Source organism: Cygnus atratus, chromosome 3, assembly GCF_013377495.2.
Source record: "Cygnus atratus isolate AKBS03 ecotype Queensland, Australia chromosome 3, CAtr_DNAZoo_HiC_assembly, whole genome shotgun sequence".
Lineage (NCBI taxonomy): Eukaryota > Metazoa > Chordata > Aves > Anseriformes > Anatidae > Cygnus > Cygnus atratus.
Genome location: NC_066364.1, coordinates 97,126,696 through 97,151,384, shown reverse-complemented (window position 1 = coordinate 97,151,384; position 24,689 = coordinate 97,126,696). Strand labels below are relative to the sequence as shown.

General features: G+C 38.5%; 1 protein-coding gene across 1 annotated transcript; it reads left to right on the top strand.

Moving 5' to 3' along the window:
- Nucleotides 1–83: 83 nt before the first annotated feature.
- Nucleotides 84–23,294, top strand: INTS7 (integrator complex subunit 7). Its single transcript, XM_035557817.1, has 20 exons — nucleotides 84–213; nucleotides 290–419; nucleotides 886–1,032; nucleotides 1,614–1,751; nucleotides 2,254–2,300; nucleotides 2,796–2,995; nucleotides 4,519–4,641; nucleotides 7,068–7,185; nucleotides 7,897–8,031; nucleotides 8,584–8,681; nucleotides 9,351–9,590; nucleotides 10,197–10,334; nucleotides 11,237–11,443; nucleotides 15,049–15,243; nucleotides 15,956–16,059; nucleotides 16,453–16,521; nucleotides 17,644–17,776; nucleotides 19,093–19,191; nucleotides 20,042–20,227; nucleotides 21,137–23,294. The coding sequence occupies exons 1-20, from the start codon at nucleotides 120–122 to the stop codon at nucleotides 21,422–21,424; spliced, it is 2,889 nt and encodes a 962-aa protein (XP_035413710.1). The 5' UTR covers nucleotides 84–119; the 3' UTR covers nucleotides 21,425–23,294.
- The last annotated feature ends 1,395 nt before the right edge of the window (nucleotides 23,295–24,689 follow it).

Sequence of the window (24,689 nt, the reverse complement as noted above, 5' to 3'; positions counted from 1 at the left end):
GCGCTGGCGGGAGGCGAGCCCCGCGCGGGCCACGCCCACCCGCCGCCCATTCACCCCGGGGTAGGTGGCGGGAGGGGGCGGTGGACGGGGACGGCTGCGCGTGCGCGGCGTCGGCGGCGATGGCGGGTGGCGGCGGGAAGTCGTTCCTGGCCGAGGCGGGGTACGGCGAGCAGGAGCTGGACGCCAACTCCGCCCTCATGGAGCTCGACAAGGGTGGGTGAGGGAGGCAGGCGGTGTCTGGGGGGTGGGCGCAGGGCTGCCCGTGCCGTGACCTTGGCTCTCGTGCTAGGCCTGCGGTCCGGGAAGCTCGGCGAGCAGTGCGAAGCCGTGGTGCGCTTCCCGCGGCTGTTCCAGAAGTACCCCTTCCCCATCCTCATCAACTCCGCCTTCCTCAAGCTGGCCGACGTCTTCAGGGTCGGGTAAGCGGCGCCGGGTCGGGGCAGGAAGCCGCTTGGTGCTGCCGTGGGGTGTGAGCTGCGGGGCCGGCGGGCAGGAGGAATGCGCGCACGCCTGGCGGCAGCGGTGACACCTTCTGGCTTCACCCCTGCCGGGCTGCTCCAGGAGAGCCGGATCCCAACGCGTGCGGGGCACCGGCGTCTGCTTCCGCTCCACTGCTGGCAACGGGTTAACTTACCCGGAAGAGAATTGGGCCCAGATGTAACGCTAACAAAGCTACGAAACGATGTCCTGTTAATATCCCGTTCTCTAAATCAGCCCGCTTAAACGTGCCATTTCTAAAGCATACGCTTTACCTTTTTTTATTAAGCCTCAGAAGCAATAAGTTTGTATCAGTCGTTTTCATAATAACTCGTTAGTTTGTACATAAGGTGTTTGAATTTGCATTATAAAGCAGCCTGATAAAGATAAGCACGTGTCTTCTGATAGAAACAACTTCCTGAGGCTCTGTGTGCTGAAAGTTACTCAGCAGAGTGAGAAGCACCTAGAGAAGATCCTCAACGTGGATGAGTTTGTGAAGAGAGTTTTTTCAGTAATTCATAGTAATGATCCAGTGGCTCGGGCTATTACACTTCGGTATGTATGCATAAATGAACGTAACGTACTTCAACACTCTAGCTGATTATTAGTGTACTGATCTGCAATAAGAAAATCTGCAGCTGCCATGCATGAAGTGTAGGAGTTGTCTTCTACATTTATCATACAGGTGAAAGCAGAGCTGATGCTGGACACAGTTGAGGACACGGTTGGCCCTCTTGGCTTCCAAGGCACACTGCTGGCTCATGTTCAGCTTGCTGTCAGTCAAAACTCCCAGATCCTTTTCATAAAAGCATCTTAAAAATGCTTGGTGTTTCTAGTGCCAAAGCATGCTCTTAGTTTTATAAGAATTCTTGAAGCTTATCGCTTTTTTCCTTTCAAGCTAAAGGTACCAAAATGTAATTGATGTTTTTATTGAATGACAAACATAAGACTCAGGCCAACACTTTTACATTGCCTACCATTAGTGTTTGTTTGTTTCTGTAATCAGCATGAAAGGAACACATACTTATATAAAAACTGAAACTTTAGAGCAGTCCTTCCATGTTTCTGTTTGGTTTCATCTTGCGTTTCTTCATAGTCATTGTGCTTCCTGATCTCACTGTGATCTGTTTGTGTAGGATGTTGGGCAGCATGGCATCTATTATTCCTGAAAGGAAGAATGCACATCACAGTATTCGTCAGAGTTTGGATTCCCATGATAATGTGGAAGTTGAAGCTGCTATATTTGCTGCTGCCAACTTTTCTGCACAATCAAAGTAAGATGTAATTTTTTCTCCATTTTTCATATTACAAAGAATGGGAACTCCATTGACACTGTCACTCACAAAATGTAGTATTTTCTCCTCTGGTGCCAGCTAAGTCATTTATAATAATTATGTGTAATAACAGTATTGTAGGAAAGTCTGAATCGAGTTTAATACGAAGCTTTTTTCTAAAATACTAATGAAAAGGTCATAAATATGGGAATGCAAGGCAATAGAGCAACTTTAATCGAGGATTATTATTTACAGAAATTATAGTTGGCAGCTATGCGTAATGCTGCTTGTCACTTTGATACATATTTAAAAGCTTCCTTTTTATCATTTGATCATTCCCGTGTGTAGGAGTTCCAAAACCCCTTAAGACTGGGCAAGCAGTCTTGTAAAAGGTTTTATTATTAAGATGCAAGGTTCAGTACTTCTGTTGATTTTTATTATTAATAACAATAATAATCAGTTTATTTTTATTTCACCCGGTACTTTGTCTTTTTCTCTACAGGGATTTTGCTGCAGGAATATGTAACAAAATCAGTGAGATGATTCAAGGTACATACAAATACTGAATGATAAAAAGAAAAGTTCTAATTACTCTGAGAATTCTTTATTATCCATATATAAATATCAGATATCAGAATACTGTTGTCCTTATCCTCAAATAATTCCTGTTTTGAAATTAAAATAGCTGAGAAATAATCCATTATCTGGCTCTTAAAATCCAAGTTATCATAGCTTTGGTAAAGAATAAAAGCTCATCTGTATTCTGGTGAATGAGATTCTATAACACTATTGCAGGTTGCTTCAGATAAATTAATATGTGTATTACCTGCAATGAGGCAAGGAGCCACCTTTCCAAAGAACTCTTAAAGTGTGTGGTACTTTTATGGTTATGCTGGTAGCCAGTGGACGAGTTATTTGAAACTAATGCAGGTGTCTGCACGATCCACGTTAAGTGGTGATAGCAAGAGTGTTGTGTGTCTTAGTACTGCCAAAAGACAGTACAGCGGACTAATAGCCTGGCAATGTCTTTGTTCCCTGTTACAGGTTTAGCCACACCTGTGGACTTGAAATTGAAGTTGATCCCTATTCTACAGCACATGCATCATGATGCTAGCCTGGCCTCCAGCTCCCGACAGCTGCTTCAGCAGCTGGTAACATCATATCCTTCTACCAAGATGGTCATTGTTACTCTTCACACATTTACTCTACTTGCTGCTTCTTCTTTGGTTGACATTCCTAAGCAGGTAATTCTTTCTGAATTCATTCCTTCAAATTAAAGTACAAAGTACATTTAAAACCAAACCAAACCAAAAAAACTCAGATGCTAGGTGATGTTGAAAATCTATTAAAGGATATGCTGATTGCCACTACATACTATAGAGAAAGAGTACTCTAAAACTGATGTCACTTTGATATTTCCAGATAACCCCTTCAATGTAGGAACCCTTCTGTATAGCTTATAAACTGTCTTTCTTGGAAATCAAGTGAATTAAGAAAGCAAACAAGTCTTTTTTTGTTTTTTGTTTTTTTTTTTTAATCTGAAAACCTCCATCTTTTGTGTAGAACCCATGCTTCACTTCTTACTGCTGTATGTTCTCTTGGGTAGTGGGTATGCCTTTCACCTTCCCTGCATGCAAGGAAATGAATAATTCAACTGCATAGAGTGCATTCAAAAATGTGTTTCTTGATGGACTCTGAAGAATTTGAGTCTGTTGCTATAATTTATGTCTATAAACCAAGTTGTGGGAAAGCAATGATGGAAAAATACAATGCTTCTATGTTCTGTTAATGTGCTTTGTGGATATGATTTATATAGCAAGTCTGAACACAGCGACATTTGAGATCCATCTAACTAATCCTTGTAAAGTAGTCATAAAAAAAATTATTGGCCTTCCTTTAATGCCATACAGCTATGGAATGCTGGTGTCTGTTACTGTTAGACTAATAGCATTGATCTGTCTGAAACTTCTTCGAATCGCTGATGTCTGTATTTCAGAGATAGTACTGAATCTAAGCCAACTGAAACAACACTAGAACACTCGATGTGCTTTTTTTCTGTGGCAGTAAGATGGTGTTTTAGGCTGTTTCCGCAACACAGCAGACTATGCTGCTTATGTAAGTTGAGTAGCCAGAATGGAGTTGGAGAGCAAAACCACAGTTGATACGTTCATGCAGTCTCCCATTTGCTGGTTGTTCTATCTCCAAATCTCCAAAAAATTAATGCAACAAAGGAGACTTCATTAAGTGTCATTTCAATTAATTTGAGATAAATACTTCATGTGCTGGTGGGTGGTTTTTTTTTTTTTTTATTTTTTAATCTGTTTGGGGTTTTTTGGTAGCTGCTAATACATACATAGTACATCTACTGCTCTCTTTTAACTGCAGATTATGTAGGCACCTGAATTAGTGTCAAATGCCTGGAATACTTGCTAATAGTATAATCATGACAATGTAAAGTGTTTACTGAGGTTCTTGGAAATGTTTTACTAGTATTTCTGTAAGAGCTGAAACAGCTCTCAGGGCTTCTTGGGTACGCAGGGCAGTGAAAAACACGGTGCATGAGCAGAGGGGGAGAGAATAGCAGGAATTGGCTGGAATCTTGCCAGGGAATCACAGACTGAGTAGAGGCTTTGCCATGTAGCAAGCAAACAGACAGGTAGGGCATAGCAGTTTTAGAGGAATATTCCCAAAGTTCCTTCTTGAGTACTTTTGAAAAGGCTTCCTTCTAGTAGCATCTCTTTCTCTTAATTAATTTACTTTGTTATAGGTCCAGCTTCTGTTGCAGTACTTGAAGAATGACCCCAGGAAGGCTGTGAAGAGGCTTGCAATCCAAGATTTAAAGCTGTTGGCCAACAAGACACCGCATACGTGGACTAGAGAAAATATTCAGGTTTATGCATTTTTAAGCTAAAGTGTATTTTTAAGCTAAAGTTTATTATGAAACTTTGCAATTAGTTATAGAACTCTTTCCAAAAGAATGATTTTGGAAGTGAAGGAAGAACGTGCCTCTCCATATCCTTAATACAGACAAAATCTGCCAGAGTAGCCAAGTAGTAATGATTAACTGAAGTATTACAACTGAGGAAAGGCATTTGTCATGTAGTAGGCCTTTTTGACGTAAGGAAATAACTTTTGCACCTGACAAACTCATTTAAGATAGTAGACATGGGAGATGAATGTTTTTGTTAATGCTATGATACTGAACGTGTATTAATGCCGTCATGTAACACAGAACGTCTGTGGGTGTGTCAAAGCATGTAATCCAGCAAGGTATACTTGAACAGATGAAAGTAACTTTGATTTTATCGCTAAGAATCAATGGGTCATTTTCAGTAATGTCTTTGTGACTCTTCTTGTATGAATGAGTTCCTAAAAGGTGTTTATAGCGTATCTGCATTATCTGGGGAAACCATTGTTACATTGGAAATAAGATTGCATCTGTCTTTCAATTGCAGTTGTACATTTACATTTCTTTCCCCCCTTGCCTTTCCCTTTTTCTGGTAGAAATGACTGTAGAAAATAACTTCAAGTTAGATTAGATTCTAATTGGAAAAGTAAATATTTCAAAAGCTTAATGGCAGAGGCTTATAGCTCTGCTTATCTGATTTTAGTACTCTTGGAAAGCTACTTTTGCTATATGTCATTGAAGTATAAGGCAATTGGGGAGAAAAAATATGTAGTTTTTCTTATATTAATAGTCACATGAGAAATAACACATGCTTTTCTTTGTCTCCAGTACAAAGAGATGATGATTTAGTGTGCGGAGGTTTTTATTTTAGTGAAATGCTTCATTCTCCATAATGTTTTAACATCAGAAATTTATTTCTCTTAGGAATTTTAAGGAATTGCGTAATGGTATATGAATTCTTTGTGGTCAAAATGCTGCTCTATACCATTATATCTGGGTGGTAGTTGTCTTAGTACAAGTGAGAGACATGGTAATGTGGCTTTCATCATTATATGATGTCTTAAAATAAGTATTTTTGCTAGTTGAAATGCACGGGAGAAAGTTCTGCTGTCATTGGAAATAGACCAGTGACTGGGTTAGAACCAAATGAATTGTCTGAAGCATGTTACTGCTTGCTGAGCCACATACAGTGGTCATGAGAGATCTTTCTGAATTCTGAAGTTTAACATTTTGAGTTGGGCAACTCTTTCCCGTATATTTAAACAACTTGATAAATGTTTATACAGCAGGGACTGGGGCAGACCCTCTTTTTCTCATGGCAAAACCGCTTTCCGGTACCATTTCAGCGGTGTTAACTTTTTAGCATTTTGGGTCTGGGTAGGTCAGAGAGGAGGCTTTGTCTTCGGACTGTGGAGGCTTTACTGACTTTCAGACTTAGGTTTTAGAAGCTGATGCCTTTGATGCCTAAAGCAGTTCATTAGGATATATATGTTAAGATATTTTCTAGATGTGTCTGTCCTCTAACGCTTATCAGGTGGGCTAAGGGAAAGTCTGCTTTGATTCTTTGACATTTTTTTTTTCATCAGTTTTGCCTGTTTTGGTCATAGGCCCTTCTCACGGTGTTTTTCAAGGTGTTAGCTTCAGATCATAATGTATTTTTGTATATATATTAGCACATACATGTTTAATGCTACTGTGTAAGAGCAGCATTTGGTTCGAGGGTGCTGTTGCTGACTGCTTCAGATGTGTTAACTAAGGAGAACTTACCAATGAAGACACAAGTTCTTGTGTTTAATGAGATAGAAATGAAAAAGGGGAGTTCTTACAGTGCTGCATGTCCGTGTATCCTGGCTGTTTACATTGTAATTAGATTGGAAAGGGACAACTCCTAAACCATGACTTTCTGAAAGTTACTGAAGGTGCATTTCTTCCTACTGACTGCAAAGGTAACTGACCGTAGCCTGCAGTCTGTCCTGCTAATTCTTCTAGATTTCCTCATAGGTACTATTTCAAATATCCTCTGTCCCTCAGTCCTGCAGATTGTTTTAAGGCAAAATGCTCAATATAGCTCTAATAGACTGGAGAATTGTCTTAAAAGCTTTTGCAATGTTTGATCTATGAGACATGGTAATACTTTTGTCACTGTTTTTTAGTCAATAAAGTGGTTTGTAAGTGGTGTTTCCTAGCATACGAGACCCACTGTCAATTTTTAGCAAGCCATGTCCTCAATCTACTAAAACCAGTCCTTCAGGACATGAGTTCTAACTTCTGAATTCAGTATAAGTATTTTCAATGGGAAAAATTCTGATTCATAGAACTTCTCGCAGGCAAGTGCAACTAAATATTTAATACAGATAGCTCATGGGACTTCCTTCCATTTGTATCTTCTTCCTTCTCTTAATCTGTAGGCGTTGTGTGAATCTGCTCTTCATACCCCTTATGATAGTTTGAAACTGGGCATGCTATCTGTTCTCTCCACATTATCGGGGACCATTGCTATTAAACAGTACTTCAGTAGTGCTCCAGGTAAGAAAACTAGATCAGATGATTACTTCTAGCATTTTTGGTGGACTGGCTACCTACTGTTAAACAGGTCAATCACTAAACATTTTGTGGCATATTCTTAAAGTCTATTTGTTGTCCGGGACGCTGATTATCAGTTAGGCTGTTTTCACTGTATGAAAACTTAAGTGGGATAGTATATACCAATAGACCCAGTTGCAATCTAAGCTTCTGTTCTGGATTTTGTGACTAATAAACTTTGTTTACCTTTGGGTTTTAAACTTCTCTATATACACTAAGGAAACAGCATGCATCTTAACTGGTCAACCTGTATTCTGCTTAAGGTGCTTTGAAACCATGGATTTGCATGGTTTATTAGTATGAATAAACTGAACAATGAAGCATGGAGGCTTTATGGTGTGAGAAAGAGTAGACATTTCAAAATGATTCAGGATGTGTCATTCTTAAAATGATGATAGTTCCTGAAACATCAGCCTTTAGACCTGGATACTCTCTTGTGTATGTTTAACTTGCATTCATGAAAGGCTTTTGTGTTTGTGTATATTGGAATACATGTTAAAATGATAGGATGAAAACATGTGAAGTAAAATAAATAATTAAACAAAAAAAGCACCCTAAGTCAATGTAGGTTTTGTGCATAAATGTGCTTGAAAGATTTGTGGTACAATTAAGGAATGTGCTCTTTTATGTCCTGTCTGTCTTATCTTTATTTAGGAACAGCAGCTACAACTGCAAGATCATTTGATTTAGTAAAACTAGCACAGGAGTGCTGTTACCATAATAACCGTGGCATTGCAGCTCATGGCGTGAGAATTCTAACTAATATATCAGCCTCTTGTCAGGAAAAAGGTAAATGAAAGCAAGGACGATGAAGTGAGTCTATTTACAGTCAGGCTTACGCACTTAACGCATGTTAACTGGTCTTGTCTGTAAGGCTGTCCGATCCTTTACCCTGGTTAGGAAGAATGGGGACTGTAATCTAGTAGAAAAAGTTTTGTAGGATTTTATGAATGGTTGGTAAGATTCCATCTTCTGTTAACTTATAGAAAATTACCAGGTGCAGCAGAACTCCTGTTAAATAAAAGCTTGTCTTACCTATGCTGTAAATTACTGAATTTCTTGTTAGCCTTTGAAAACTCTTAGAACAAAGTCTGTTGCAAAAGAATAACATGGTATTTAGAAGTCATAGTCTAGAATTTTTATGTTGGCCCTACGTATGTCACAGTTGACGTGACTGCTGAATAGTTACCTGAGAGATTGAATTGTTTGAAATCAAAATAAAGTAAGGCAGAATTATTAGGAAAATACTCATCTATCATCACTGCAACACCAGTGCAAGTATTATACTGATTATGATCAGAAATTGTAACAGGGAACTGACTGACTGTTTCTTTTTCTTAGATCTTCTGCCTTTGGAGCAAGATGCAGTTTTTGGCTTAGAGTCTCTTCTTGTTCTTTGTAGTCAAGATGGCAGTCCAGGAGCTCAAGCAACCTTAAAGGTGACACTACTGTTGTCTTTTCATTAGCACAGCCGTAAGTTACAATAATAGTTTGTATAGCAGAAGGGCTAATGTGCACCTTATCCTTTTTGGTGGAAGCATAGCATATTGGGAAAAAAAAAATTCTGTGTTTTTCCAGTAGTTGGAGTTCAGAGTGGTAGTACACAACTGTAACATGACCTCTCTCAGCTCTAGAGTAAGTTGATTGTCATAAGGGAAAAAAGATGCGTCCCTCTGATGAACAGCTGTAAGGAAACGTAAACTTCAATATGGGATCGAGGTGTCTCTGGAGGATGGAGAAATTTTTGGAGAGAACCTGTTTTTTGGAGATGGGGGTGCAATGTGTACATGATTACAACACTCCTATGATCTATTATTTTTATTATTTTACTTCATAAGCTGCTACCAGGAATTTTGTCTAGTTATTTACCTGTAAAGGCTGATATGAGAAAAAAAGTTTATTGCTTCTTGAATTTGTGGTATGTTTGTGCTGTGAGCTCAGGGCTGGAGACTTGGGCTCTTAGGATATCTTTTCTGTGTGGTATGTGATTCTGAAAATACTATCTCTTCTGCATTTCTGTAATCACACTTTCAGTTAAGTATCTGATTTTGGTTTATTTTCGAGTAGACATTGTATTCATTGTATGTGTTGATGTGTGTGAATTGCAGATCACCTTAACTTGCATGGTGAAGTTGGTCAAGAGCCGTCCTCACCTGAGCCAGTCGGTGGTTGAGTCTCTGTTGACCCAGCTGCACAGTGCCCAGGATGCTGCTAGGATCCTCATGTGCCACTGTTTGTCAGCTATTGCCATGCAGCTGCCCGTCTTAGCAGATGGCATGCTAGGAGATCTGATGGACCTCTACAAAGTAATCGGACGATCTGCCACAGATAAAAAACAGGAACTCTTGGTAAGACCTCCTACTGGTGAATATCCCTTGATGGATAAAGCCTACTACAGATGGAATTTTATTTTAGTTTAGTTTTTGTTTTTGTTTTAAAGGTGGCCTAAGCCGTTGGTTATGCCCAAGTTGATGTGCCAGCCTATAGCCTTATTTTCAGTTTTCTTTTAAACTTTCACTATGTAGTTCAGCTCTATGAGGTGTGATTTCGGTGTTGAATGCTGGCATATGTGTTCCATTAGATTTGCCAGCAGATGGCAGTGCTTAGACAAAGCTAGCTATAGAAAGTATTGGGATAGTCTGTGAAAAAATACTTACAGAAAAAACAAGATGGCAGATCTCAATTTGCATGTGGTAATCTGATATGTGTCATTTACAACAAATGTTTTAGTTACCCCAAATGTTAAGAATGACATATGACAGAGAAGACTTTTTCAGTTAAAATACGTGTTAAGTCTTCTATGTAGTTTTGAGTCCAAAATCAAGCAGACCATTTCTGTTAGTTTAAGAAATGGGGCTGGGTTGTTTTTGTTTTCTCTGATTTTTTTTTCTCTTTGTTTTTTGTTTTGTTCCTGAAACCCACTGTTCTTCCTTCATCCTTCTACTCTTCACTAGGTTTCTCTTGCCACAGTGATATTTGTTTCCAGTCAGAAAGCCTTATCTTCAGAAATCAAAACTGTTATCAAACAGCAGCTTGAGAACGTCTCCAATGGATGGACAGCCTATAGGATAGCCAGGCAGGCTTCCAGAATGGTAAGTGAAAACATCTGGAGAAAAATGTTTTGGTGTGGTTGGAAGGATACTAGTGATTTCTTTGATCTGGAAAAAGAAAAGAAAGTGATAGGAGTCAGAAGGAAGAAACCAGTGTTGGGGGAAAGAATATATGGTGTTCCCTCTTAATTCCCTAAAATGCTAATTCAGATATGTACTATTCAGGGGAGTTATCCCATCAGGATGGTTTTCCTAGTCATTTGTCTTTTTGAAGTATTTGAGAAGGATGAAGGTAACAACCTCAAAAATGTCTTTTTTTTGGAGCACATGGGCTCTGCATTGCCTAGCTGCTCTTTAGAAGGTGATACAGGCCGTCCTGATGTGTGCTTCTCTTCAGTGTGAAGAAAGGAAGGAAAAAATACTGTTTTTCTGTTGCCTTCCATCAAGTTATAGCTGGGGTTAGAATTGCATAGAAACCCTAGTACAAGATGCTGAGGTAATTTTAAATAGATAAAGTACATAATGCAGAAGAGAGGACTCAGCGTAGTGCTGTTTTGATAAATCAGTCAGGGTTCCTGGTTTTAGCTCTAAGCTGACCTGATAGGTCCAAACCCAGTGTTACTGTGGGGATGAAAGAGATGTTTTCAGGTTTTTGTTGGTTTGTGTTAAAAAAAAAACAACTCGACAAGATAAGAAACAAATCTAGAAATTTACTGTCCTGTATAAATAAGTACTGTAGTTCATACAGGCTGATCTTTCCATAAAACAAGGCTTTGTGGTTTTATTTATTGTTAGCATTGTCATGATCAAATGACTGAAAGAAGTTTCACTATATTTATTTTTGAAGTGTGACTAATTCTGGTGATGTTACTCTTCTTATTTGTATTTGTTACTTAGAAACCCATGGCCTTCTTTCTTACCCCTTCTAAACCTTGTCATTACAGGGTAACCATGACATGGCCAGAGAGCTGTATCAAAGCCTGCTGACTCAGGTGGCCTCAGAACACTTCTACTTCTGGCTGAACAGTTTGAAGGAATTTTCCCATGCAGAGCAGTGTCTGACAGGTTTGCAAGAGGACAACTATAGCTCAGCACTTTCTTGCATTGCTGAAGCTTTAAAGTCATATCACAAAGGAATAGCATCACTGACGGTTAGCACAGAGCTTTTACTTTATTGATAGTGGTTTTGTATATTGTAGGTCTGTTTAGTTCCTGTTCTTAAACCTGTGAAAAGTTTTTGCAGATATCTGACATCTGCCAGCCTCTTTTTGAGAGGACTGCAAGGAAAAGCCAGTTTTAACCCACTGTATCTTCAGAGACAAGGTTCTATAGCTAAGCTGACTAGCTAGTATCTCTCTTTTCTGCCTTCCCACCCCCTCACTTCCTGTCTTGATCAAATCATGTGATATGACAATTTTATTTTTTTTCTTGAAGTTACAGTACTCGAAATTTTTCACTCCTTATATTGGCTGAATAAATGCTGTTGTAATGATTTAGGCTGGGAATTTGTCTGAATTGGCTCCTAGCTTGCTGAGGTGCAGAGAGGATTAAATTGTCCTCCTTCCTCCTACTGAGTTCACATTGCCTTGTATCTGACAATATGGTCCTATGGAATCCCAACAATAAAGCAACACCAATTCAGTAAGAGGAGGGAGGACAATTCAATCTCACATCCACAGAATTCATGTGGCACCTGCTTTAAGCACATATTTTCTGCTTCTCTAAAGTAGGGAAAATAGCAAGAAGTATGTGCATATGTATGGTGTCTGTGTAAACAAAAAGCAGTAACGAATATGGACCTCCAGTTCATGTTGTCTTCTTTAACAAAAGATGGTCCAGCTTCCTACAGTACTTCTTCATATTTTGGTTTTCATGAAGAAGTTTTTACATATGGATTTCAGTATATCTTCTAAATAAAATGGCTTACTTCTTTTGCAATTACCAGAACTGTCAGTGTCATGACAGCTCAGATATCAGTATTTATTAAAGCTCAGATACTAATATTTATTAATAAACTGCCCCTAGATAACCTGGAAGGACATAAATTTTGTGCCTTTGTCCTGTGAGAGAAAGCTCCATTGTTCCTCAAGTACCTGTCTTTAATTTGTTGGCTGGGTGAATAAGGCTTTTAATTCATGCCTCAATATTTCTCTAACATCTAGAAGACATGGGGAGACCCATCTAATTAGATGTTTATATTTAATACAGGCAGGAAAATATTGTTGCTGAAACAGGTCAGTCTGTGGCTCAGTAATTTAATCTCTTTTCCTAGAGTTTTCTTTTTTTTTTTTTTTTTTTACTGTTGAAGAATTACTGTCCTCATCTCTTCTCCTCTGCTGACTTAATTTCCTGTGTTGCCATGCATATTGCACCCAGAAAAGCACTTCCTTCTGTATCGTTGTGGTCCACAGGAGTAAGTGCAGGTTTCAGAGGGTTAGAGAAGAGGAAGCTGTCTTTTATTGTTGTTGTGACCTTTTGTTTGTTTGCTGGTTGGCTGTTGCAGACTCGTTGCACCGCTACAAATTTCTCACCACGCTTGAGTCTCTCAGCTGTGAAAGGAGCCACTCGCTGCTTGCATCTACATAACTCAGTGTTTCAAAGGGGAGCAAAGTGTCACAAAGAGCACATAGTAGTCTAACTGCAGAAGATTTTAGCTGTCTCTCTTTCCTCTGGCTCCAGCTTTACTGTCGCTTCTGTTTCAGTGTAGAGCATCACTCAGCACTGTTGGCACTGCACACCATTAGTGCAAGTGATGAAGCCTGTGTAGTTGTCCACCTTGTAGCTGGAAAACACTGTACCAGGTAATCTGTTGCAGATGTTCAGTCAGCCCAGTTTAGCAATGATGAAATATGCAGACAGTGTCTGATCTCATCGGAAAATTTCTCAATTCCTTCTTGATATACGTGCACCCCTCCTTCTTGCATTGCTGTATGCAGAATGTTTTTTCATGCAAGTTTCTCCCCTTGAGGGAAAAAGTCCAATTACTTTATGGACGAGAGGTGTATGGGACCGGGAGTTGTCGTCAAGTCTGTCAGCCGCAGTCCCCTCTGTCTCACAGTGTGCTTTCTTGTATAGTTAGCAAGGGTTTTGAAGTAAGACTTATTCCTTTTGACACAGAACACTCATCTCTTTGGAAACTTTGCTTGTTTTTCACTGCTAGTAATCCAGAGAAGATACAGAACTTGAACAAAGCATTTGTATAATTAAGTAGCACTAACTCCAAATATGTTAAGTGGCATCATTTGAAGAACTTAACTGAGCCATAGAACTTTCTCTGTCATTTTCACAAAAAGAACTGTAACTCATTTATTGGCCATGGCTATATGGGGAGCAGATAATATAAATTGTAGTATTAATGAAACAAGCTTGTATTTCCACTTACAAGAATCAAGTCCGATTTGTGCTACTAAAAATGTCTGGATTTTCTGATCTAAAGTACTGAGACTTCACTCTATAAAAACATGAACTCTCTGTGGAGTAATTACAGTACAGTGAGGTCTTTTCCTCAGAGGATTTTCTGAAACTACCCTTGCAGAATAAACTGAACAACTTCTATTCAAAAGTGGAGGCAGGGGGACGGTTATGCCCTTGGAGAACGGAAAGTAAAGTGCTAAGGGGGGTGGAATAGCTTGAGTGGAGAATAGCTTGAGTCTTGTTTAAGACATTTTCTTTGGTTGATATCTAACCCAGTAGTTCAAGGTGATTGCAGTTGGCTGATGTTTCCTCACTTTAGTCAATCGTAGGCCAGTTCTCAGATGACATGGGATGTTTTGTGAAAAACTTGTTTGTTTTCCTGTCAGAAAAAAAAAATGGTTCTTGGTAAGGTATTGTAGAAGGGCTGTAACTTCTCGCTTCCAGAAGTGGCCTCTGCTGTTGTGAAATGAGAAGCACTGGGTAAGACGTGGAAAAGTTTAATACTTATCCATTCTCTGTAAAATAATGTCCTGGTGCTTTGTTTTGCAGGCAAGTTTCCCCTCAGCTAGAGAAAAAAGGGTGGTCCTCTCAAATCCATCAGTATAGAAAAAATAAGTAATGGATTTTTGGCCTGAGTAGTATCAAATCTTTTGAGTGCTGCAATTTGCCCCCTCCTAGATTTCTTAAGCTGTCACGGATGCTTCTCCAAGTCAGATAAGCTCTTAAGGAACAGAATTTCATAGTGCCATAATTTCTAAAAAATAGCATCTTTCCTCCTGGGGTTCTGTTGTTTACTCTTCTTGGTTGTCACTGAACTGTCCCTGTCTTCATCAAATGCAAGTGCCTTTGTTCCTGTCCATTTCACAATTCCAAGAAAATCGAAGTTGATTACTCCTTTTTGGTGCAGGTATCTTTAGCCAGTTCTTTATCTTCTGGCTCATGCAGAGAATCACTTTTTCAGTCCTCTGTAAATTGGAAGGCAAACACACAGTGTTCTCCCTTATGGCAGGGACTACCTGGACTAGTCATTTGAAGTCTAAAGACTTGGCCTTTGGAAAAAGGGGAAATAGGTGCCCTAATAGTATTGTAGCAGCTCAAGTCACACTAGACACAAGGATGATACACTTGAAATACGGCTTGATAATTATCTAAACTTCTGTGGCCTTAATATTCAGAATGATTTACATCAAGCAAATCCATTAACTGTGGTTTTGAAAAACAGCTTTTGGAATTGACCTGGAGAGTTCAGTTGTCTGATGAGACAGTTCAGTGACATTGCAAAGTTATTTTACCATGTTTGTTTTTGACCCAGATTGCCAACATTCCTATTACTGTGTTTCAGGCTGCTAGTACACCACTTAATCCTCTGAGCTTTCAGTGTGGATTTGTGAAACTCAGGATTGACCTTCTGCAAGCTTTTTCTCAACTTATTTGTACCTGCAACAGCCTAAAAACAAGTCCACCACCAGCTATTGCCACAACAATTGCTATGACATCAGGAAATGATCTCCAACGGTGTGGACGCATCTCTAACCAGGCATGTATTCTTGTTCCACTCTTCAGTGTAGTTACTTCTATAACTGGTATGAATTTTATTTCTCAGCAGAGATATCAGATGAAAGAATTGAAAAGCATCAGTGAAGAGTCTGACTGAACAGTGGGCCTTGGTTTTCCCCTATAACTGTAGGGAAGCAGAGCATGTTTTTTTCACACAGTCATGCACACAGTTTCCAAGAATATGCAAGCAGTAACCCAGGCAATACACTCAAAATTGCAGCAAGACCTTTCCACCTTGCTTTGAAACACGTCAGGTACTGTGATTATATTAGTTAAAAGTAAAAATACACATTTAAGGCTCGCACTGTAATTCTTCCTGGTGAGTGTTGGCAAGCAGCTTGGTACCATACAGAATACCAAAGCAGTGTATTTCTAAATGCATGTAGCCTGCAAGAAGGAATCAGTCGGTAGTCTTTGAAAGACAGCAGTTTGGTTTATCAGTGAGGGAGAGTGGAGGTTGTGTATGGTTTTTGTTTTTAACCCAAAAAAGGATAAGTTTGTGTTTAGTTACTGGAAAAATACCCATATAAAGCATGGATAATACTCTGTCACTTTAATGATCTTTATCTGTGTGAAGAAACAAAAGCTTTCTATATCTGCCTGAATGTTGTCTTATTCCTTCAGTTGTGTATGCTAGTATAGTGGTTTTCTGGATATATGATTTTTTTTTGACTGGTAACTTGTCTCTGTAGATGAAACTATCAATGGAGGAGTTCCGAAACCTGGCTGCACGGTATGGTGATCTCTATCAATCATCTTTTGATGCGGACTCAGCGACTCTAAGGAATGTAGAACTGTATCCTTTTAAAAGCTCAGAATTAGTCCTCTTGTCTTCTCGTGCAGACAGCATGAAGTTTAACAGTCCTTTCTTCTATGAAAGCTGGCACAAAGCCATTTTGAAGCAGTTTACCTAAAAATCAGGTACCTTTTTTTTTAAATCCATTTGGAAATGGATACTGCTGTACTGTTGTTTGGAATTAGTTTCTGAAAAAGTTATGACTCAAAACTTGCAACTTCCAAGTATGAAACTTGGAATTTCGACAGTGCTTGCTCTGTTTCCTAAAGGAACAGTGATAGGATTACTTCATGAAAACTAGAGAAGTAAGGAAAAGCGCCAGTAAGTAGTACTGCATTTCTCGTTTTAGGAACCAAGTTTGTAAGTCTCTTAACTCCTTATTGTTAATATCAGACAACAGCAGAGCTGCCTGTTGATTTCGCATGCGATTGAAGCTCTGATTTTGGATCCAGAATCTGCAAAGTAGGTTTGATAGTTAACTTCCTACTCTTTTGCTTTTTATTTCTAAATCCTTGGGGCTTTAAGTCTAGGAATTCAAGGAATGTTCAGAAAGTTTCCCAGTGGACCCTTGTGATTTTACTCAGGGTAGGCTTGAGGACACCTGCTGTTACTGTGCTGTAGCTGGCAGTGTAGAGACTGTGTTTCAGATTCTGCTTTTCTAAAATTATTTATTTTGCTCTTGAGAGCTATATTGCACTCATCTTAGATATAGACTTTCATTAAAATAAACAGCTTTTAATCTCTGGCCATGTATTTTAATATGTGCCATTCTGTGTTAACTCAGAATTGTAAGTGCAACAAGTAGGTATATGTTAGTTTCCTTCAGACATGAAGGACATGTTAGACATGTTAGATTAGCTTAAGCTTTCTAATGTAAATCCAGTACTTTTAACTTTTTTTTAACTGTGGACTCGTATGCACTAGCAAAATTATGTTGAAGCAACTGTGAATTGAATCACTGTTTTGAATTCTGAGTCAGAGATTGAAGGGAAGATAATGCAGATAAATATCTTTATAAATGCGTGATTCTTCTAAGTGAAGATAAAATTGGACACCCCAAATGACTGTCCTACTTACTATGAACTAAGCATTGTTCAGAAGATGCATTAATCATACTTCTTACAAGTATGAAGCTGTGGACTTCAAAAAGTTAGGTGTTTAGGAGGCAGAATTCTATTCAGAACATGCGATTAAGAGCTTCCAGATTTATTCTTAACTCTGACTGACATTCTCCTTTTTCTTTGACTTGTGAGGCTTTTTAAAACATTGTAAACGCTGCAGGTTTAAATAAAAGCTAGGGGAAATAAGTGTGCTGAGTCTTTCTAGACCTGTAACAGCTTCACGTGAGAAAGGATGGAGACACAACGTGGTGGATAAGCTACAGTTAAGAAAGAGTTTAAATGTAAAGTGCAAGTCTTAGAGTGGAAAAATAATAAATCTGTCTGCCAAACTCTTTACTCTGTTTATTTCTTAATGGACTTTAAGTTGTAACAGAAATGGTCTGATTGAGAATGTTTGGGATTGAGCGCCCTAGATTAGGATGAGGAAAATATACTAGGTACAACAAAATATTTTATTTTGTAGTTTCCAGGAATACACTTCAAATGGAACAGCACATGTTGAGAGTGAATATGAAAGAAGAATGATGTCAGTATTTAATCGTGTACTAGAAGAAGTGGAATCCCTCAACAGGAAGTATGCTCCTGTGTCTTACTTGGCAAGTAATAGTTTAAATGTATTTTCTGTAGATGAAGGTTCCAAAAACCCATCAGCTCCATATATATATATATATATATATATATATATATATATATATATATACACATATATGTATGTATGTATATATCTCCATGGTGGTCAAGAAACCGAAGAGCACACTTTAGTTAGTTAACATAAGCTGTTAGTGGCACACACAGCCTGGTCCCTAAGGATATACTCTAATACTTGAAAAAAAAGTTTGCTAAAATACCTATAACCTTATTGGCCTGATTAAAAACAATGCTTTTAAAATTCTGATGCTAAGAATATGGCAGATGTTGATAAATGTCACAATACCTAAAAATAACATCAAGTCTCTGACAGATCTCTAATGACACCCACATTCAAATAGTGAAGCATGGTGTGTTTACTCATGATGTTGTCATGAAGGAGTTCTTCCCCCACCACACACAGTGCTGGAGGGTCCAGCACTAGCCCAGCTTCAGTTTCTGAGCTGTTGGCAGTTAATACTATGTTGCTGGAGTATAGTGTTTCTCTTATCAGTGCAGGTCATCAGAGAACACAATGTAAAGCTTGCTGAATGCAAACAGTGAGCTGATAACATACTCCTTTACAGTGCTAATATAGTGTTGTCTTCTACTGAACATCATAAAGCTGAAGTGCATGTTGATGGAAACAAGGTTGTTCCTTTGTTATGGCTGGCTTCTATTTGCCTTTTTTCTAAATTCAACAGTCCTTACCAATTCCAAATTGCATATAAAAAAAATGAGTTGTGTAAAGTGTAGCTAAGGTAAACCCTGTAAACTTAGTTGTCACTGTCTCTGTGCCAGCTAAGCTCAGTGGTTTCAGTAGCACTTCACTCTTCTGAACAAGAAGGATGGTACAATGCAGTAGGGGAAGGAAGAGTGGATAAAAGGCTTAAAACTTCTATTATTGCACCATATTAAGTTGTGGGAGATGCCAGTCTTGTTTGCTTGGGGGGGGGATTACTATTTATTTTAGAGAGTTTGGGTGTCAGAGTTTTGTGTATGAGTGTTTTAAGCTGCTGACTCTAACGCTAGGACTGAAATAATTTGCATTTTTCTTTTTCTTGTCCTCCTTGTTCTATCCTGAGCAGAAAACCTTCATAAAGGAGAAAACATAAGCAGAGGCTGAATGTAGTCACTGTCGTCGTGGTGGCTGTTATCATATGACTATGTCAATGTATTTCTGACTTTTAGTGGAAATTACTGCAGTTTCATTACCGTGAGTGCATGTCTTTTCCATATTCTATGAAATATTTCATCTCATTTGTTTTGTTTCTGTTTCTTACAGCATACAGCTTGTCTGTGCAGTGCTGTCATTGCCTTGTTGAAGGTACCCCTTTCTTTTCAAAGGTACTTCTTTCAGAAACTACAGTCTACAAGCATTAAGGTAAGTACCGCTAAAATGCGGCCTAAAATCTCTCTTTATAGAGTCTTTACTTCATAAGAAAAGCCTTACTGAAGGCACAAGGCTTCAATATCATTAGTGAAGGTACTTAACAGGCAAACCCAGGTGTGTACTGTAGTTAGGAATAACTTAATATGTATGTCATAACTTGAATAATACGTATGTAATCGTTAAGAACCACTAGGCTGTGACTTAATCAACCAAATAGGATTGAGTTCTTTAATTGCAGGATCTTAAGATAAAATCTGACTATAATTTTTCTTGATTCTGCATCTGCAGAGCTAAATATGTTCTATGGAAAGGCAGCCTTTATAAGCTTGTATTGTTTCTCCTTTTCCTTCAAAAAGCAACATTTACTGTCTTGAAATAAAATTGTTACATTTATCGGTTGACTGAGTAAGAATGACTATATGACACCTTCAGGAGTGGGGGGTTGAGTGGATTTTGTATTTTTAACTCAAATGGTCCTTTTTCTGGGAAAAGTGAAAGCCTTAAGATATATATGTATTATCTATTCTTACAGCTTTTTATTTCTATGCTTAGCTTCATATACTTAGAGCTTACTTGTGGATGTTTTCTAGAAGACTTTTACTTATTTTGAAGGTGTTTAATTAAAGAAAGAGGTGCAAAGACCATGGCTGATATTGCTAATGATGCTTACTAATTTTTATAGTAATCACTGATACAAATTCTGTGTTTACATCTGCTGGTTTCTCTATCAAATCCCTCCTTGAAATTTTACTCTAAGATGATGTTCCATTTCATCCTGGAATTGTCTTTGTTTTCCCAAGAGGCATAGGATTACATATTTGTCTGGCATCTTGTGTTTCAGCTTGCTCTATCCCCATCTCCAAGGAATCCAGCAGAACCTATTGCAGTACAGAACAATCAGCAATTGGCCTTAAAGGTGGAAGGAGTGGTTCAGCATGGGTCTAAACCAGGCCTTTTCCGTAAAATCCAGTCAGTCTGTCTAAATGTATCTTCAGTGCTGCAGAGCAAATCTGGACAAGACTATAAGGTATGGGTAGAATATGGCCAGGAGGAATCTTAAGCTTTCTTGCTCTATTTCCCTGCTCTTTGTTTGCCTCTGGTTGAAATTAACGGGTTCTTCTCTAATCCTCTCACTCTTGACAGTTGACACTCAAGCACCAGTGGGAGCTGATCGTAGTGCTTGGAAGGGATCTGGGATTTCTATGCTTGCTGCAGCTTTTTAGTAACAACTTTTCTTCCAAACTGAAGAGACTTTGTTTGGAACCAGTCATTAGAAATTTGTTTGAGATGAGGGAAATTCAGTCTAGCTATATATCAAGGGAAACTCTGGAGGGAAAAAAGTCAGGAACAAATTCTTCTCTGCTGTGTAGCCTCTAGAACTTCTTAGTCCTCATATTAAGGGTTTTTTTGAGTATGAAAATCAGAAGGACAGGCTGTCCAAATAAAATAGGACCTGAGAAGATGCCTGTTAAAATCAAGTGAACAGTTTTATCAAAGATTGCATGCCTGAAGTTCAGGTTCTGCTAACATAGTATTTAGTGAAAGGTCTGTTTTGGTTGGTTTGGGGATTTCGGGGGTTACGGGAGGTAGTTGCTTCTGAAATAGGACTAGGAAGTGTGTAGTGTTTGTCTGATGAGCATTACTCTGTGAAAACCAGAACCCTGGAGGGGTGGGGGAGACTTGGTGTTAGCTGCATTGTTGTCAATAGATGTTAAAAAAAAAAAAATGTTGATAGGTATTAGAAAAAAGAAAATTACATTTGTCAATGAAAAGCATGTCAAAACTGACTCAAGCATGCATGTGCATTGGTCTTGGAAAACTGAGGACAAAGGTTTTTGGTTTTTTTTTTTTTCCCTCCTGTCCTTCAAACAGAGAACATAAAACTTATTTTAGGAGGTTATATAAAATGGCGTTTTAACCTTTCATGTGTTCTCAGATTCCTATTGACAATATGAGCAATGAAATGGAGCAGAGGGTGGAACCACACAACGACTACTTCAGCACTCAGTTTCTGTTAAACTTCGTGATACTTGGCACCCATAACATCACAGTAGAGTCCTCTGTAATAGATTCAAATGGTATTGTTTGGAAAACGGGGCCTAAAACAACTATTTTTGTTAAGTCTCTTGAGGATCCATACTCCCAGCAAGTTCGTCTTCAGCAACAGCAAGGACAACCATCATCACAGCAGCAACAACAAAGAATAGCATACTCACGGTTTTAATTTTTAATTCTTAGAAGTGACTCTTTTGTGGTCAGCGGTATGACAGTTTTTCTTTGATGCCTTTTTGGAAGGGTGTATACTTTTTCTAGAAGGTTAAATCTCAGATGTCAATTTGTTGCTTTTTAGGTTGATTATCCGCAATAAATTTGAACTTGATTCAGCAGAGGAATCAATTCAAATTTGGAGTTGTGCTTAATATTAGACCTTCTCTGTGATCCCTTCACTCCTGTTTACAAACCTGCTGGTTTGTAGGCTCCATGAACTTTGATAGTAGGGGACACCATAAGAGCTGTTTCACTAGTACTTTCTGTACTTAATGGTTTCATTTTTTTTTTTTAAGCACGTGATTTCTAATGTTGGGACATCAGTAAAAACTTTGGCTAGTTAATACAGAACTGAGCGAATTGAGTGTCATACCAAGTTTTTTTTTTTTATGTGAAAGAATTGACAGGAATATCCAGAGGTTTTTCTTTGGACATTTTAATAGCAACTCTCGGTATTCGGCTGTTGTATTTGTATTACCACAATTCATCAGCACTATTTGATGCATGCATATGAAAGAAAGTTGCAGCTTACTTCTCATACCTGGTTGTTACAAAGGAAGAAGACTGCTGTCAGGAGAGTCTTATAAGAAGCAGGATTTTACAGGTGGGAGCAATAACTGTTTCTCAGATGACATAGCAAAGATTACTGTGATGTTTTTACCTTCATGTATATGTATTTCAGAAAGAATTTGTTTTTGGGATGTTTTGTTTTTTGTTTGTTCTTTAGGAGGAAATTAACTTGCAAGTCATTCTTTCTTTTAACTGCTTTGTTTTTTAAAAAAGGAATTTATTATATGTCTAAGCTTTGTAGTCTTGTGTACTCTTTGAGTGATTTAATAATCCTAATCGTTAGTTTAACAGGATAACGTGGAGAAAAAAAAAAGGGGGCCAATACTAGAAATTGATTCAGAATCATTTTGGAAATATGTTGACTCGTACATAGTTTTCATGCTTCCTTTGAAACTTAAAGGGTTGAACTTTGCCTGTGTCTGGACTCCCAGACCGCATAACAAGGATCACATAACAAGTCGCTCACCTGGTCCTAATAAATTAGCTTTGCTTCTCACTGCAAGAAACTCTCCCACTTGAATGGGGAGGAGGAAGGATGGCACTTCTTACAGATGTCACAACTTATAAATGGTTTAACCCTTGTCATTGGAGTAGAAATTTCCATTGTTTTGTAAGTGAATTCCTGTTATTTCTTCAAGTTGATTTCACTGTAAAAGCTGACTAGAGCTTGCAGATTCTTCTTGCTTGATAGGCAGAGAGTGCAGTTATTAATTATTACAAGCCTAGGTTTCTTTAGCTTAGCTGGATGAAGAATCATTTTCACTGTCTTCCCTTAACAGTTGCTTAAGAAGTCAACTTTCTTCCTCTTGGCTTGAGACTAAGAGGGGAAAAAAAAGTTGGAAGTGATCTTGGAAGATTTCATAATACCTTAGTCAGATCCTAAACAGAAAAGACGATGGGATGCAAGAATAGAATAGGAAGATTACAGAATTGTTGAAAAAATCAAGTGTCCTTCTTAAATTCGATTTTTATTTTGTGCAGGAGGCAAACTACCGCTGTCCACAGAAAGTGGTGTTTTCTGTCCCCACTTCAATGGTTATGTAGTTAGTGTGTGTCCATACATATATAATATATGCATTCATGCATACACATGCCTATAACTACAAATAGCTTATAAGGTCCAGAAAGAGATGATTCACCCTTTGCACATGCAGCCTGTCATATTGGAGACCTGAACTATTTGTGGCTGGTTGTGTTTTCATTAAAGTCCCAGGTCATTTTCTTAGCCACAAAACCCTTCATATTGTAACACAGAAGAGAGGAAAAAAAAAAAAAGCAAAAGCTCCAGCCTAAAAGGTTAAGCAATTTTTCATACTGCATAGAGAATGTTTCTTGCTCAGTTATTGACTGATATGTTGCTGGAAACCTGTGATGGCAGCATTCTAAACCAGCTTAGAAACAAAATGAAATTTCCACATTTGGAAGCAGACTTTTCTCATAAGTCATACACTATTCACAGTGCATAGCTGAGCTTATGAGAAGGCTAGTAGAATAAACTTGAGCCAGGTCGAGGCTTTCCCTGGTTGAGCCTTAACTGTCTGTAAGCCAGTAAGATTAACCATGCTACAATTCAAAAAAAAAAAAAGTTCCTTCTCCAGACAAATTTGTTTGCCTGATTTGAGAGGCGTTCAGAACTCCAGGGACTCGTGTCAACTTTGGAGCCAATAAATAATACCTGAAATCTGAATGCTAGGTATGGGAGCTTGGGAATAGGGGGGTAATGTCTTCTGGAAAGTGCCAAGTACTATTTATTAGAAATTAACTTCTATAAGGTGGCTTTCTGGACAAGTATGTGAATTTCCGACAAATTACTAAGGATAAATCTGCTGCTGGCTCCTTTGCAGGTTAGATGTGCATGCTGATCAGGCAGGACCCTGAACCTGTTATTAAACTGCCATTTAAGCAAGTACAGTGTTTTAGGTTATGTCAGTTTTATACTGAGGTTGATTTTGGCTGTGTTTTTGTTTTTAAATATGTATTTTTATTCCTAACGCAGGGTGTAATACGCTTGGCAAACGGCAACCAAATTTTTTCATAGAAATTAATGACTCAAAATACCCGACAAGAAGTGAGGAAGGGTGTTAGAGCTGCAGCAACGTACAGAAAGCTGTTGAAACTATCAAGGGTAAATGTGATCCTTTACTATTAATAGAAATAGAGAGGTTATCTTGCTTGACTCCTGTTTCTGGTGCCTGTACTTGATCCTTTGTCACACATCTTCTATGAAGTACTTCTGTGATATGGGCCCAAGTTAAATCTCCGTAACATTTCTCAATAAACAAAGCAGTAACTTGATCACTATGGGTACTGCACACTAATAATGGCAGATGATTCAGGTCTCCTGCTCACTGGCAAAAGTAGGAAAATATTCAGTGGCTAGTCGTTGGTCTTGAGACTGCTGCTAAGAGTTCAAACTGAAAAGCTTATGCAGGCAAATACTAGCTATGTCATTATTTAGTCTTTATAATTAAGATACACTTTCATCTAGCTTTGATAAATTCTTGGGATGAGGAAGGGTGGAGCTGATTATCAAACTCAGATGAGTTTGGAAACATCCATAATACATGCAGTCCTGCATTAAGCCAATAGTAATCAGGGGCTAGAATTTAAGCTGACTTCCCCAGGGATGATGTAACCAGACTTTCTCAGAC

Excerpts from the sequence above, each read along its gene's own strand:
- INTS7 (XM_035557817.1), top strand. The coding sequence starts at position 120 with ATGGCGGGTGGCGGCGGGAAGTCGTTCCTGGCCGAGGCGGGGTACGGC. Across the intron at positions 8,032-8,583 it reads AGCCTCTTGTCAGGAAAAAG|ATCTTCTGCCTTTGGAGCAA; the intron begins GTAAATGAAAGC and ends TCTTTTTCTTAG. Across the intron at positions 9,591-10,196 it reads ATAAAAAACAGGAACTCTTG|GTTTCTCTTGCCACAGTGAT; the intron begins GTAAGACCTCCT and ends ACTCTTCACTAG.